The 16,559-nt window shown below is 42.4% G+C and overlaps 1 protein-coding gene across 1 annotated transcript in view; it reads left to right on the top strand.

Annotated features, from left to right (window-relative positions):
* Window positions 1-16,559, top strand: part of LOC106483823 (obscurin-like) — a 177,615-nt gene that overhangs the window by 77,560 nt on the left and 83,496 nt on the right. Inside the window, exons 41-53 of the mRNA XM_067292221.1 lie at window positions 513-779; window positions 1,616-1,879; window positions 4,487-4,750; window positions 5,097-5,360; window positions 5,675-5,938; window positions 6,501-6,764; window positions 8,217-8,480; window positions 8,990-9,256; window positions 10,226-10,492; window positions 11,188-11,454; window positions 12,817-13,083; window positions 14,263-14,535; window positions 14,987-15,253. Coding sequence (XP_067148322.1) covers window positions 513-779; window positions 1,616-1,879; window positions 4,487-4,750; window positions 5,097-5,360; window positions 5,675-5,938; window positions 6,501-6,764; window positions 8,217-8,480; window positions 8,990-9,256; window positions 10,226-10,492; window positions 11,188-11,454; window positions 12,817-13,083; window positions 14,263-14,535; window positions 14,987-15,253 — 3,459 coding nt within the window. The remainder of the gene's footprint in view (window positions 1-512; window positions 780-1,615; window positions 1,880-4,486; window positions 4,751-5,096; window positions 5,361-5,674; window positions 5,939-6,500; window positions 6,765-8,216; window positions 8,481-8,989; window positions 9,257-10,225; window positions 10,493-11,187; window positions 11,455-12,816; window positions 13,084-14,262; window positions 14,536-14,986; window positions 15,254-16,559) is intronic.

Here is a 16,559-nt window from a genome sequence, read left to right as displayed (position 1 = left end):
AACAACACTTTACGTATTTCCAGAGAATTAATTTCTCTAGGTGTATCACTGAGATTTCATTTATTTTTTCTTGAATGGAATTAAAAGGTGATTATCCGTTGTGATAAAATAGAGAAAGACAGGTAGGAATGATACACTGTGTCTTGGAGGTTAAGTCACGGATCGTGTTCATTTTAAGTGTTCATCTAATCTTAGCACAGGCTAGAGCTGTGCGTAGTTCCTTGAAAGTTCAGGGTCAGCTTTCTACTATTTATATCTTAAAATGCCTTTAAAGCATATCTTCTGATACTGAGTTTTGCAACACTGATTTCCAGTTCAGTTGTGACAATGCCAAATGTGGCCTATTGGAAAGCAAAAGGCAGGGATGCTCCTGAAATCATTATAATTTGCCACTCAGGTACCGTATATTTTAATCAAAATTTTTAGAGCTTAAGGGTTTTAATCCAGTGGAGCAATCAAGATGCAGTATTTCCTCATTTTTAAAGTGCTCTCTCTTAACCTATGATCTTCAGTCCTTCCTCCACATTTTAAGAAAGAATTGAAGAACATGGAAGCCACAGAAAGTGGCATGGCCACTTTATGCTGTGAATTGAACAAGCCTGCAGCTTCCGTGGAATGGAGAAAAGGTGACAGAGTCCTGAAGCCAGATGAGAAGTTCACCATAAAACTTGAGGGCTCAATTGCCGAGCTGATGATTCGTGATTTAGATCTGACAGATGCTGGAGATTACACATGCCGCTATGGAGATCAGGAAACCACAGCTGCACTAAAAGTGAACGGTAAAAAATATATTCCCATTTCAGTGCATTATTTTCAACCATCTGTTTTTTAAAAGCATGGTAGTATCAGCTTCGAAATTGGAACCCTGTTTCTGATCAGTTTAGAAAACTGGATGGACATAGAAATAAGGGCCTGAATGTGCTGGTCAGTATCAGGTACTGGTCAAGCATTCACTGCAAAAATTCCAGGTTCCGTTGGGATATTCGTCTTGGTTCCAACTCACTTTGATGTTCATGTTCAGTAGTAGTTCCTAAAAAAGGACTATCATATGTCATCACTATGTTGATTGTAATGACGTTACAATCCTAAGGCAGAGAATATTACGATTTAATGATGGGATATTTTTGAGATAGTTTTCAGCCTGGTATTAAACATTCTTTGAGAATAATATGACAGTTAAGGTCTACTTAACCATGTTCTGAGGAGACATCTCATGGAAAAGTGAGATTGATGCCTCAGATAGCTATCATTTACAAACCTTTTTAGAAATGATTTGCATTGCGATAGAACAGACGTTCCAGTTAGGCTTTATTTTCTGTTTTGCTAGGCAATAGCCAAAGTAATGCAGGACTCAGTCCTGCAGAGTTTGAAGAAATCGAGACTGGTGTGGTTCTCTATTTTCCTTCCAAAGACCAGTCTGTAAGAAAAACCTCTGCCTTGTGAGCAAGGTGTTCTCCACCTTTCTCAAGTCACCATCATGTGGTTCTCAGAGTGATCATTAATCCTGCGTTATTAGGGAAAGCTTTGCTTGTCACATGTAGTCCATGGACCACAGATAAATAGTTATTTGGATAGCTGCTATGGTCATGCATTCTGTTCATTTTGAATTCCTCAGCATTGCCTGTACACTTCAAGGAAGAAATGAAGAATGAGGAAGCCACAGAAGGTGAAACAGCCACACTCCAATGTGAGCTATCTAGGGCTGCCTCTGTGGAGTGGAAAAAGAAGCACAAAGTGCTCAAATCAAGTGAAAAATACACTATGAGACAGGAAGGTACCACTACACAACTGCTGATCCATGCTTTAGAAGTCAAGGATGCTGGGGACTATACCTGCGTGTGTGGAGACAAGAAGACTACTGCAGCACTGATAGTGCATGGTAAAATACCTGAATCAGAAAGTCAGATTTTAATGTGTGACATTTCTCTTACCTCCTCTAGAAGCCTCAATACTGACTCAAAATGAATTCTTTCTCTTGCCACCATTAATTGTTTTTATAATGTGTTTTCTTGCCTTTTTTTCTGATTTTCATCCATTTCTAACTAGAATTCTAGTTTCATTGGTTATACTAATATTCTTCTCTGTTTTCCTCTTCCTGCTCTGGTTGATGCATGGTTACACTGCTTTATATCACACTTAAAGCTGAAGGATTCCACTTGCTTGCATTTTTTGTTTTGCTTTACCTGCTTTGGACTTGAGCGGGGAGAGATGGAGTAGCTGGTGCATTCATTTTTCTTCACTTGAAATCTAAGATCACTTTATGTTAAGATTTGACAGATAATTTTAAATAACACAAACAGAACTTGATTCTTGAACTTGACAGCGAGGACAGCAAGCAGTAGAGTTACATCCATCTTTCTCACCTGGAAAGTCAACGAATCAGTTTCTTTGCTCTGCTACCAAGACCTTTTCATCTTGATATTTACCAATAAAAAGGATGATTTCAGTCTTGAACCCCCAGTTTAACTATAGAAAATAGAACTGGAAAGGATTCTGCAGATTATCTAGTCCACCCTTGAGCCCCAAGGCACCTCTGCCTAGCCTGTGCTTAAAAACCTCCAGTGGTAAAGAATCCACAATACCTTCAATAACTCACTCCACTGCCTGACTATCATTATTGCTGGAAAGTTCTTCCCAGTGCCAAACCAAAATCTTTCTTAGGTTGGCTTAAGTCATTACTTCTTGTCCCATTTTCTGTGGACATGGAGAAATATTTATTATCATTCTCTTTCTGAAACTCTTCTACAGATTTGAAAACTTTTGTCATGTCTCCATTTTATCTTCTCTTTTCTGGCCTAAGCAACTTCAAGTCTTTTACTTTTTCTGCATAAGTCATGTTTTCTAGACTTTGGCCCACCCTTGTTGCTTTCTGGACCATCTTCAGTTGATCCACATCTTTCTAGAAGTGTGGTGCCCCAAAATGGACAAAAATGCTCCATCCGAGGTTTTACCAGAGTGGAGTAGGATGAAGGAACTTCGTATGTCTTGCATATGACACTCCCGTTTATATATCCTATTATGATGATTGCTTTATTCACATCGAAATTGCACTTTTGACTTGAATTTGCTATGTGATCTCTTGTTAACCCCAAATCCCTCTCTGCAGATCTGCTCCCTATTGCTCCCCATCTTGTACTTGTGTTGCTGACTGCTCCTGAATATATTTTGCACCTGCTCTTGCTGAATTGCAGCCTATTTTTCACACCACTGTTTTGTCAAGATCCTCTTCATCCTAATCCTCTCGCAAAGTGCTTTGAGCTTCTCTTCCTTCCCAGCTTTGTATCATCTGCAAATTTAATAAGACTACTCTGAATTTCATTGTCCACATCACTAAAGAAAATCCTGAATAGTACTGAACTCCAGACAGAGTCTTGAGGAACTTTGCTCAATTCATTCTTCCACTGTGAGTTTCTCCCTCCCTTTGCCCATCAGATGACAGAGCCCAGGAATGAGGGACTGCCCCTGAACTTCTTGAGACATGCAGGGTACCTGGCCTTTCTCATTTTGGCCCTATGTTCTGTAATAATTACTTCACGCTCATTAATATCTCTCGCATTTTATAGGTCTCTTGAGTTTCAGGCCATTGAAGAATTTGTGATTTAGGCAGGCTATTCCTGATGTTTCCTTGAGGAGGGATAGTTTGTAGTTAATATTGTAATTATTGCCCTTGATATTGTTTCTTCAAGAAGTTACCACTTTCTCACACTGCCTTGTCCTGTAAGTTTGTTTCTGCTTGGTCATAAATAACAATTCTTGCATTTATTTAATCTTGCTTTCTTGCTGCAAACAGAAGTTTCCTTTTGTTCTTCTCCATTATTGCTATTTCTAAAAACCATGAGCTCTTCTGCTTCATAATTGGTGTGAGCCCAGTTATCCTCTTCATCCGTAGTCTCAAATATTTATTTCTTACTAGTCAGAGTCAGAACTTGGAGAGCCTTCTCTCCTGTTCTTTCCTACACATTCTATGTACAAAAGTGGTCTTCACGCCATTCCAAAGATTTAGCAGACATTGTCCCATCCTATTGCTTCCCCAACTAATATTACCACATTACCATCCAGTCTTATGCTCCGAATGATTGTTAGCTGTTTCAAAAGGGGGATAGGTATGAGGATACACCTGAACTTCCTGCTGTGATGGCCTTTATCAGATGTCCACAATGGAGACACCCTTCCTCTTCTTTTTCTTTTTTATTATTACCCAAGCACTTTCGAGAGGTCAGTCCAATTCTGCTCCTCAGCTTCATTCTGACTCTTGGGCTAGTTGTGTAGGTATCCTTAGCACATAAGGCAAAACCTTATATATTTTTTCTTTAGCTTTTCTTCCTGACCATGGTGTAACCGGCTATGTTATTTTCTCAGACTGAATTATACTGAGGAAATTAGAGCTTTGTCTATACATGAAGACTTCCTCCCATTCCTGCTGTTTATTCTTTTTGTTTTGGTGACCAAGTACAGCATGTCATGAAAATGTTTGCTTTGTTCTTAGCCCTTCCTGCTCTCTTCAAAGAAGAATTAAGAAATGAAGAAGCTACTGAGGGTGGAGTAGTCACTCTGCGCTGTGAGTTGACCAAAACGGCTTCAGTGGAGTGGAAAAAGGGATGTACGTTACTCAAACCTAGTGAGAAATACAAAATGAGGCAGAAGGATGCCAGTGCAGAACTGGTGATCCATAATCTAGATGAGAATGATGCTGGTGATTATACTTGCGTGTGTGGGGACAAGCAGTGCACAGCTTCCTTAGCAGTATACGGTAATAACCATTATCATGTAGATGTCCTAATTATCAGGCTTATGGGTTGGATTTGTTTTGTTGCCTGTGTCCGTTGTCATCTCTGCATAGTTTCTCTGAGTCTGACTTTACATGTCATGGTCATGAGAATTAATTCACATTTTATGGTTTATTTGGAAAGACCTGCACCCCAACTCCTAATGCAATACATATATTTAGGACCTGATCCTCTTGTGAAGTACATGCAAGATCAGGCCCTAAGGCAGCTCGCCACTCTTCCTCTAGCTTTTCCTTCCCCCACCCCTGCCCTTCACCTGGAGGTTGTGTTTGCTGCTCCATTTTAACACTCTGTCCATTACATCCTCAGCTCTGCCTGCAGGCATCAAGGAAAGCCTGAAGGACGAGGAAGTAACAGAAGGTCAAACAGCCACTCTGCGCTGTGAGCTGACCAAAGTCGCTCAAGTAGAGTGGAGAAAGGGGAGCAGTTTGCTTAAAGTCAGCGACAAATACAAAATGAGACAGGAGGGCACGGTCACAAAGCTGCTTATCCATGATGTAGAATTGAAGGATGCTGGAGAATACACTTGCGTGTGTGGAGAACAGGAGACAACAGCTGCCTTGACAGTGCATGGTAAAAACCATATACATCTATCTGTATTGTCAACACCGTGTATTTCTCTACCAGCTCATCTGCTATTTGTTGTGTGTTCACCTGTGGTTGAATTTGTTTCATTTAACTTGTAAGCTGTCTCTAAGATCTGGTTGCATCCAGGCTGATTTTCTTCTTTGCCTATTGGTTTGTTTAATGTCCTAGAATTATGCGGAAACTGTTCCCACCGTAAAGTGTTCTCTGCTTCTGTACCTTAGCAAACTTCTCCCTCTCCCTACCATCAGCTGTGTGGATTTTGTCGTTTTTAATGTCTTTGTCCATTCTGTGACCTTCAGCCCTGCCTGCAATATTCAAAGAAGAACTGAAGAACCTGGAGGCCATAGAATGCCAAACAGCAACTCTGCACTGCGAGCTGACCAAGGCTGCATCTGTGTCATGGAAGAAAGGGAACAAAATACTCAGAGCAAGTGAAAAATACATCATGCGACAGGATGATGCCGTTGCTGAGCTCGAAATTCGTGAGCTAGATCTGCAGGATGCGGGAGACTACACGTGTGTGTGTGGGAACCAATGCACCACTGCTTCTCTGACAGTGAATGGTAAATTCACCTTGCAGATGTGTGTTTATTTTAATTTGCTTCTCTGAAGGATACTAGTACTGTGTAAATCATTCAGCTACCAGCTTTAGACTTTTTCCTAGGAATTCGTGTGTGCAGGAAAGGAGAACTTCTTGTTCTGCCATCTTAATTTGGTCTGATATCCCTGCAAAGGGAGTAGAGGAAATGGCTGTTTCTCCATGCGGACAAGCTGCTATCCTGTAAATTTAAAGGAATAGTGCCTAGGAATGCTGGTGTTAGACCAGCTGAGATATCCTGCCCCCATGGAGGGTGGCCCTGAGATACATTCTCTAGGTTACATCTTGAATCCGTCCAGCCACTTGTATTTTGACACAGTTCTTCTTTCAGCACAGTTCTTCTTTTCCTGCTGTTACTGCTGGGTTCAGTTTTCCAGATCATCGTAGTGATAACCTCAACCTGAATGGCTAGACTAAAGTCCCTGACTTGGCAAGATTTAAACATAAATTAAAAGGGTTCCTGATGCCAACTGCAAACTGCATAGGTCTTAGTTTAAATACGCTGTGTATTGACTTTCCATTCCCAGCCCTGCCGGCGCTTTTCAAGGAAGAATTGAAAAATGAAGAAGTTACAGAAGGAGCATCAGTTTCTCTGTGTTGTGAACTAAGCAAAGCAGCTCCCGTGCAGTGGAAAATAGGGTCCAAAGTGCTCAAAGCAAGTGACAAATATCAAATGAGACAACTTGGCACTACTGCAGAGCTGGTCATTCATGACCTAGAAGTCAAAGACGCTGGAGATTACACCTGTGTTTGTGGTGACCGGAAGACAACAGCAACCTTAACAGTCCATGGTAAAAAGGCACTATTAAATTAATAACTAGCTCTATGGATAGATATCACTCTGAAATTCAGCTCTTTCAGCCCTGGATCAGTAACCTGCCTTTGCTTTTTCCCTTTGTCTTCTCTTGTTCTATGCATAGCTCATTTCTTTCTGAAAAAGATTTGCTCAACACAAATTCGGGGGCATTATTAATCCCTCTCCCCCCAAAAGGAGGAAATGAGATGGGTTTTTTTCTTTTCTTCTCAAGCTTCCTGTTCTTGGGCACTTACATTTTCTAGCTTGTTTCCCCCTCATCTCCTTTGTTTCACTTCCTCACTGTTCAAACAAGTAGTGAGGGATGGGGAAGCCCAAGAGGGAGGAGAGGTCACTCTGCTCTGTGACCTGGCCATGGCTGTTCCTGGGGACTGGCAGAAAGGGCACCAGATTTTTAAAATCATAAATGCAAAATGTGATAAGAGGTGCTATTTCAGAGCACTTTATGCTATTTCATAACCTAGGTTTGAAGGATGTGGGGGACTAAACCTCTATGTGGGGACCAGCAAAGTAGAAACTACCTTGACAGTTAGGAATTAAAAAAAAAAAAAGACAGGTTTTCAGCAGTTACACTCTTTATTCTACCAGCTCCCAATAAACCAAATCAGAAATAAATCCTTGTTTTATGTTAATAATCTCATTACCTGATGTTCTGCTCTCCTCTCATTAATGGGCATGTGTTTTAGTGCAGGAACCTTCCTTGGCTTTGAGGAACTGTGGTCAAAGGGACCCAGTTCTGTCCCCACCAGCTTTTTCCAGCAACTTCTAACTCTCTCCTGGGCTTTCCTGAAACATGCTTTTTTTCTGACCTGTCTGAGAAGTGGTCTGTGTTTGCACTCCCTCCCCATTAATATTAGCTGTGCACAAGGCAGGTTTGTGGCTTAGATGTTAAGAATTAGTTTCTTTGAGGTTAATGTTCCTGTAGTTTGTTCTTCCTTCGGCTCAGATTTCCAAAATGGGAAAGTGAGAACCTGAAATTCTCCCGTGGCATGTTATGGCCCTTCAGACTTCAATTTCAAAACAGAAATAGGTTTCTTTTGAACTCTGGATGCTTTCATGTATATAGTTTTCAGTCAAACAAACAAAATCGCTCTACCAGCCTCCTGGAAATCATACCTGTCTAAGTAAAATCATACCTATGTAAGTAAAATGCTACTGTATCCAGTAGAACTGTGTATCTCTGTATTGCTTTTTCCCTATGAAAAGCAGCAGACAGTCAGGGAATTAATTGTTGATGGTAAGTGAAACCATGCTCGCATCACGCTTGAAGAAGGATCCTTTCAGAGTTTCTGAACTTGGCTATTGCTAAGCAAGTTTAGAATAGGGTGAAAAAGGGAGGCATAAGGGGAAATAATCCCAAGTACCAAAAAGAAATTGGGATTTGAATTCTGCTTTTCTGATGACCACTTGTCCGTGTTGCATCCTTTAGCCCTGCCACCACTTTTTAAGGACGAGCTAATGAACAAGGAAGCAAAAGAAGGTGAAGATGTTGTTCTGCACTGTGAGCTTACCAAAGCTGCTCCTGTGGAGTGGAGGAAAGACCAGCGGATCCTCAAAGCAAGTGAGAAATACAAAATGAGGCAGGAAGGGACCAAGACAGAGCTGATGATTCGTGAAATAGCTGAGAAGGATGCAGGAGACTACATCTGTGTGTGTGGAGAGCACCAGTCTACAGCTGTGTTAACAGTCCAGGGTAAAAATTATCTCCTCTTTCCTGACTAGAAAAGTCTGTCCTCTCCTATCAGGTGTTCTGTTTTCTATCTCTGTTTGTCCAACCTTATTAACTGAAGTTCCATTTATTTGAAATAGTATTCCTTGTCTTTGATGATCTCCAGGCTGTGTATACCTGAAAATATTGTTCTGTATTCTCCTGTGCCCTCCTGCAGATCTGTAGAAGACCTCTTCAGTGATCAGGACACGTCAATTACTTTTATAGTTGGCAAAATCTTCTGCTGCCTTTAGGTCTTAGATTAGATGAAGCCTGTACATACTTGCTGGCCAATGTGACTTCTTGAAATCAACAACTTTGTTCTGCAGATATTCCTATTACCTCTCAGGGAAAATAACCTTGTAGTTTGGATTTAGAGCTTTGATGTTTAGATCCATCTGCAAAAAGCTATTTTGGTGTTTGCAATTTCTTTCTATTTTTTCTTTCCCAAAACCAATTTGCAGTATGTTGCAAGTTATGTTTCTATTTCATAGCCCTGCCGGCACTTTTTAAACAAGAGCTTCAAGATGCCAGTACAGAAGAAGGTGGTACAGTAACACTGAAGTGTGAGCTTACCAAACCCAATGCTCTAGTGGAGTGGAGGAAAGGAGATATTATTCTCTACCCTGGTTTGAAATACGAGATGAAGCAGCAGGGCTCCACTACGGAGCTGGTCATTCATGACTTAGAACTGAAAGATTCAGGAAAGTACACCTGTGACTCTGGACATCAGCAGACAACGGCTGCAGTCACTGTGCATGGTAGGCAGGCAGAGTGCTGACCCTTGACTCAGTAAACACGGAGTGAAAGGAGCGTCTCTCAATGATCCCTACTGCTGTTTATTTGCTTTGTTGCTGGTCTTCGATAGCAGCATACATATTCGACTTGAGCCTGACACATGGTCAGGGTAGAAGGGTTCTGCTTATAGTATCTGGAATGATTAATCAGCATCAAAACAATTAAACCTTGCCAGGATGTCAAAATATAATGAATCCTTATGCCCTCTGAGTGCAGGGAGTTTGGCTGCATATGGGAATTTGGGGAATGATTGTTCATGGCTTTGGTAGGCCTAAGGGATGCGACGATTGGGCAGAGCTGTGGCTAAAGGATTTCTGTAACATGTTCTGAATGCGCAGTATTATTACTTGAGGCTTTGAGCCTCACGTATGAACTTTGAGTGTAAACTGCTGTGTCCTCATGGGTTTTCCTCAGCCCTTTCTTCCAAATTGAGCAAGACCTTTTCTGAAGTCTGAATTTCCCCTTCCTCTTCCATTTGTTGTCTTATTTTCATCTTACTGTGCTATCTATTCCTGTTCTTGAGTGCTGACTTGGTCTTTTAGATGTTGGCAGAAGTTTTATTTGGGGATCAAGTCTGTCAGCCAAATATTGCAAACTCACAGATGTTTATTAAGGAAGAACAAGGGTCCATGTAAGAGAAAGAGCATCCCGCTGTGTCCCCGTGTTCTTTGACTAAACCATCCCTAGCTGGCATGGAGACACTGGCGTGGAGACCATTCGGTGGACCACTTTGTGAGACCAACTGTGTCCCTAATTTCACAATCTGTCCTCACCTCTTGTTTCACCTAATGATTCAAGAAGGATGCTACCAAGAAAGAGAGCTGCAAGGATTGTGGAATCAGGAGAACAGACCGTTTCTGAAGAACGATGGTAGGATTGGGTCCGTTCAGGAGTAAAGCACTGTTAAAACACTTACCTCTCACATTTTGCAGCCCTGCCTGTCACATTTAAACAACCCCTTCAAAATAAGGAAACTGAGGAAGGAAGTACAGCTACGTTCTGTTGTGAGCTGTCAAAACCCAGTGCCGCAGTGGAATGGAAGAAAGGAGGAGTGGAGCTGCAGCCCAGCCAGAAATATGAAATGAGGCAGAGGGAGTGCTTGGTAGAGCTCTTAATACATAATCTCAAATTAGAAGATACAGGAGAATACAGCTGTGATAGTGGGGATCAGGAAACAAAGGCATCTTTAAATGTGAAAGGTAGGTGGTGTGAGCTGATTCATAAAGCAGTAGATATCATCCCACACAAAGCAACAGCTTGAATATGATTATTTTGAAGTGCATAATATTTTGCCCATAAATACTTCCCTTTGCATCTGATGCACCCGGTTTTTGTTTGTTTTTTTTTTAAACGAGAATGGAAGAGGAAGATACTTTGTTATTCCAGTGCTGCATTGGTGTGTTGGGTTATAAGAAGAAACACTTTTTAGCCTTACAGCTTGGGAGAGATTAAAGGAAGAACAAGGCTTTAGCATAATGTCTGGACATTTCACGTGACATGTGACTTATGTATTTAAAAAAGGATTTTCTTCCAGATCCTGGAAAGAGACTCCTAACTACCTTTCTGATTTCTCAAGGCTGTCCGTGGAGTTTTCTGTATTTTTTTTTCTTTTGAGATCTTTGAGATCAACCAAAGGATAAGTTCATTCAAATAATTCAGCCCTGGAAAGGATTTGACCCAAGGAATACAGGAAAGAAACTTTTTAGGTGCAGATGTCTGCTTCTGTTGCGGCAAGATCTGTTACCAGCTCCAGGCAAACTAGAAAACGTGGATCCTGCCTGGGAATGTAGCGCTTGAAAATCACAGTAACTTTGTTCCCCTGAAAGTCAGTCTAGACATGGTAAGCAGGACATGACTCAGGCTCCTGTTTTTTCTTTTTTTCCCCTTCTTTTAGCCTTGCCAGTCCTTTTCAAAAAGGAGCTCAAGGACAAGGATGTGGAAGAAGGAGCTGCAGTGAAATTCCAGTGTGAGCTGACAAAGGATAAGGCAACTGTGGAGTGGAGGAAAGGCACCATGGAGCTCTTCCCATGTGCCAAATATGACATTAATTTAAACGGTCGCATAGCGGAACTCGTGATCCACAATGTAGAACCAGAAGATGCCTCCGATTATACGTGTGATACAGGAGACCAGCAGAGCACAGCAGTCCTCAGAGTGAATGGTTAGCATTGCACCAAAATGGAGCAGAGGCTAGAAGGGTTTTGTGCAATTGTGTGGTTGATATTCTGTTAAGTCCTTCCAAAAGTAAGATAAAGAGCCAAGCAGGTGCTCAGTGATAAATCAGAAGATGGAGAAATGAATTTTATTGGAAGGGATTCAGAGAATGTCTATTTAAGTCTATAAGGCACAGTATCTAGGCTCATTCCTCTACTATTAATAAAAGCAAGAAACTTTGCATCATGGGGATTTTGAAATTCTAATAGATCTTTATTTTTGGCGCTTTGCATTAATTACTGGTTCAGCTGGATCAATAATTAATCATAGGCCAGTTACAAAAGTGTGTTGTTTTGTATTGCTTTCTGTTTTTCATTGTCCTCTCATGAAAATCCTGAAAACATCGTGCATTTAAACAAACCAGGAATAATGTGTGTTGCTAATCATGGTCTGTGAAAGGTTTGTGACTGTCTCATTTGTTGGCTGGAACTTGTGTTTTCGATCTGAGCCACAGCTTTTCAAACTCCTGGTGGCTGAATCTGAGCCATGAAAGCAGCTGCTGGCTCACCTAGGAGTCCTGTGCTTGCTTTAGATATATCGCAACAGGAGCTAGATAGGAGAACCACAAGCACTGAAATTCCCCTTTTCTCAACTGCTCATGCACATGGGATGGATATTCCCTTCTCGCTTTTGTTGATGACAAGCTGTTGTCTGAGCCTGGTTTGAATGAGCGCGGTGCATTTATTTGTCCATGCGCTGGAAGGACTTACTGTTGACAGTCTAGGGTCTTGGAAAGACAGCAGCGAAATAAAGCATTTGCTTACATTGTTTATAGTGTTGGAAGTGAGGAGTATCTCCATAACATCAACAGATTTAGACTAGTTTTAGTCTAAATTCGTTTTAGTCATCAAGTACCAGATTCTGCTTAGACATGATCTTGATGATCTTCTCTGGAGATATTCAAAAGCTGCCTGGACGCGATCCTGTGCAACATGCTCTAGGTGACCCTGCTTGAGCAGGGGGGTTGGACTCGATGATCTCCAGAGGTCCCTTCCAACCTCAACCATTCTGTGATTCTGTGATTAATCCATTTGAGAATTTTCAGGATCAAGATAAGTTGTGTGAAAGGTACTGTTACAAGGTGCATGCCCTTGCCTTTGAGAAGTGAACACATCTGAGGAGCTGTCTGATCCGCTCCTTTTCTAGATATACAGAATAAAAAAAATTTTTTTTGTCATTATCACGTAATCACCAAATGCACATTTGTTCTGCAGCTTCAGACCCCAGGTTCCTTGTGCTGAGCTGGGCAGAAGCCACATTCGTACATTCAAGCTAATGGGTTGTGCATTAATTGCTCTCAACTTTGCAGCCATCAAACCTCGGCTGAAGCAACAGCTGAAGAGCGAGCAAGTGGAAATGGGAGGAACGGCCAGGCTGCGCTGTGAGATCACCGTAGGCAAAGCAGCGGTGGAGTGGAGCAAAGATGGAGTCGTGCTTCGCCCAAGTTCCAAGTATGAAATGTGGCAGGACGGCACCCTCCGCGAACTGCGTATCCACCACTTGGAGCCTAGCGACGTCGGAGAGTATTCCTGCAAGGCTGGGGATGAGACAACCTCTGCAAAGCTGACTGTGAAAGGCAAGAGCCGTTTACTGGGGCAAGGGGATTTTCAGTTCAACGTGCTAAGATTTTGCAACATGTTACTGTTGTAATAAATGCACCCAGAGTACAGGAGGGGTATCATGAAGCCATACAAAATCTTATTATGATCAGTGAATAAATGCACTGGTTTGCTTGGGGGCCCGGAGAGGATGAGGCAGCTGTAAGTTTCTGCTCATGTGGCTTTGAGCGTTTGCTCGACATCATGTGAGTGATCAGATGGGTCGTCCCCAGCTTCCAGTCACCTGCCAACTGCATCTGGCCCTAATTCATTACAGACAGAGCTGTCTTTCAGACTGGGTCACTAGTGTGGAACAATCACTTCTAGCCACTCTATAGGCTGCTCTATATATTATGGATGCTCTATATACTATGCCCAACTGCACCCCTTTTCACACGTAGGGTGACCTCCGTTGTATAAATCTCTATTGTATTTGCTCAAGTGAGGACTGTGTTTCTTCCCCTTCAGTATTGCCCACGAGATTCAGGGTGTAGCTTCTGCCTCGTTGCAGGCTGTGCGATCTTTGCACAGATCTGCAAGTGCCCAGCTGTGATAGAAGCAGGACGCAAACTGAAATGCAAAAGCCCGTTGCTCCCGCTGACCCTGTTGGCCCTGCTGAGGGCACGGTGCCTCCCTGATACCCAGCCAGACTGGAGCACCAGCACAGTGGGATCAGTTTTTGATGTGATTTTAATGTGTTTAACGTAATCTGAAGATGCCTGAGTGCAAACAACAGATATCCGAATCCTGAACTTGGAAGCTGGTATTCAAGGTCTATTCGCCCAATTACAGGATCAAACAATAAGTAATTAAAAAAATAAATATGGAACGAATCTCTGAGAGAGAGGAAGAAAGAGTGAGAAAACCACTCCTGAAAGATATTGGCTATGTCACTGAAGCCCCTGACTGAAAGTGGTCACACATCAGAGTTCAAAATATGTAATTTGAGAAGCTGTGATCTCTCCATCCTTGGAGATACTTAAAACTCTGCTGGTCGAGGCCCTGAGCAACCTCCTCTAAGTTGGCCCTGCTTTGAGCAGTGGTTGGATCAGGTGACCTCCAGAGGTCCCTTCCAGCCTATGTTATTTTATAATTCTATGATTTGGTCCACATTTTGGCTTTCGTGGCTTGACTACTGAACCCTGGACTTTTTGCAGAGCCTGACGTGACCATTGTGAGTGGCCTAAAGGACATGGTGGTGTTTGAGGGGGACGACGTGACTTTTCAGTGCCAAGTTTCTCATGAGAACGCAAGGGACGTTGAATGGAAGCTGCAGGATGTTGCTCTGCAAAACAATGAAATGAATGAAATCTCCGTGGAAAAGGGGAAGATTCACACCCTGACGTTAAGGAAGGTGACTGAGCAGGACATTGGGGCTGTTGCTTTCCGAGTGGGACCACACACATCTACAGCAATGCTCACAGTAAAAGGTAAGAGAGAGGAACAGGACTGGAGAGAGTAGGCAGCAATTTGATTTTGCGCGTGCTGGCAGTACAAGGCCCAACCTGTCCATCGTTCACTCCTTGCTAACTCACCGTAGTCGGGTGCTTGTGCTTGAGCTCCAGAGTGATTTGGAGGCAGAAGAAATTCTCAAACGTCCTTCTCCTTCCCTTTTCGAAACTGCTTGCCTGGTCAAAGTCCCCATGCCATCTGAACTAGACAAAATATGTGCAAAATTTTTTATTAGTATTTCCTTAACTTCTAGAAACATCTGCCAATGGCTTTCATTCAAAATCCATTCACTTGTTTTAACCACCCCAGTATCTTACACAGAAGTTAAAGCTTTTTTTTAATACTTAACTGTTCAACTGTAAGTTGCAACTGTAGGGAAGCAAGATATGGGTGACTGTAAATTCACCTCTGCTGTGTTTGTAATTTCAGTGCCACCTCCAGTCTTTAAGGAGAAATTACAGGACACAGAATTGCAGGAAGAAGAAACGGCCATCCTTCACTGTGAGGTCTCCCAGCCTAATGTCACGGTGGAATGGAAGAAGGGCTCCCAAGTGATTTCCCCAGGCTCCAAGTATGAAATTAGGCAAGAGGGAACAATCCATACTTTAAAAATTTATCATTTAAAACCAGAAGACTCGGGCAAATACATCTGTGATAATGGAAACCAGCAAACAACAGCCACTTTAACTGTTAAAGGTAAGTTGTTTTGTTTTGTTTTTAAGAAAGACTTATTCCACTTTCATAACTTAGTACTAGCGTGCGGGTGTTATCTACTGTCCTTGACTTCCGATGAACTTTGCTGACAGACAGCAGCTGAGGATGCAGTCTTTTTGCTTTCAGAAGTTATTTTAAATCCTCTAGTAAGTGTCTTCAGCAATGAACATGGAGAGATGCAGGTGTAATAACTGCTTGCACAGTTCTAGATCCCAGGGGCTTCTGTCTGAGTGACCAGACAGACAATTTTGATCCTTAACCACCTCTGTCCTTTGAGCTGTAGTCCCGCCTGGGCAAATGGTGCTCCAGAGTCCAAGTGCTCAAACTTACCAGGGCACTCAGCTGCAGCTGAGAAGTGAGCCACCAAAGTACTTTCAGTGTCTAGGCTCCTAAAAACAGGTGTAACGTGTCAGTTTGTCTGCTTTTAAAAATCCACCCTGATCCAAATACAACGTTAATGTAGCTTTTCCTGAGATAAAAGATCGACTAATGTAAATAGGGGCCATGAAATTAATGTGAAATGCTGTCTTTTAAAATATCCCATGAGGTCTCTCTCGTGAAGGGCTTGTACCTGCCTGCTCTCACACTAGCTCCAGGATCTAGCAGTGCCTGAATATTTGTCCTATAAGCAGCTGTACTGAGCGTATCTGTCCTTTTGTGTCTCTGTGTGTGGTCCCAGCCATTCCAGCAGTCTTTGTAAAAAAGCTCCAAAACCAGGAAGCCAAGGAAGGCTCTACGGTGACCCTTCATGCTGAACTCTCAAAACATGATGCGCCAGTGAGGTGGAAAAAAGGGTCGGTCTTGCTCCAAGCCAGCAACAAATACGAGATGAAGCAGATGGGCTCTGTTGTAGGGCTACTCATCCACGAGCTACAGCTGAAGGATGCTGGGGACTACGTCTGTGATTCTGGCGATGAGCAAACTATGGCATCCTTGGTGGTGAAAGGTGACAAAAGGCTTTCACTTCACCTTTTTGGTAGCTCTGTGTTAGTTTAAACGTTCCATAATGTACGTTTCAAGGACAGAGTGGCAGAGAGACTGGTCCCGTTCTGTGATGAGGATTTCAGGCACTTGGATGCTTAAGAATCCATACCAGTGACAGCTCCTGCATAAAATGGAACTCATTTCCAGAGATGCTCGGGGTGTGCAGTGCCCAGAGATCAGTGGGGAGCACGAAGTGCTTAGTACTCCTGGAAATCCAGCACTTTCTATCATTGCTTGTTTGGGTTTTAAAGACCTTGTAACTGAGATTTGGAATGGTGCTACAGTTTTACTACATGTACCACTT

Source organism: Apteryx mantelli, chromosome 2 (genome assembly GCF_036417845.1).
Source record: "Apteryx mantelli isolate bAptMan1 chromosome 2, bAptMan1.hap1, whole genome shotgun sequence".
Taxonomy (NCBI): Eukaryota; Metazoa; Chordata; class Aves; order Apterygiformes; family Apterygidae; genus Apteryx; species Apteryx mantelli.
Note: the sequence above shows the minus strand (reverse complement) of the source record. Positions and strands in the feature narration are given on the sequence as shown.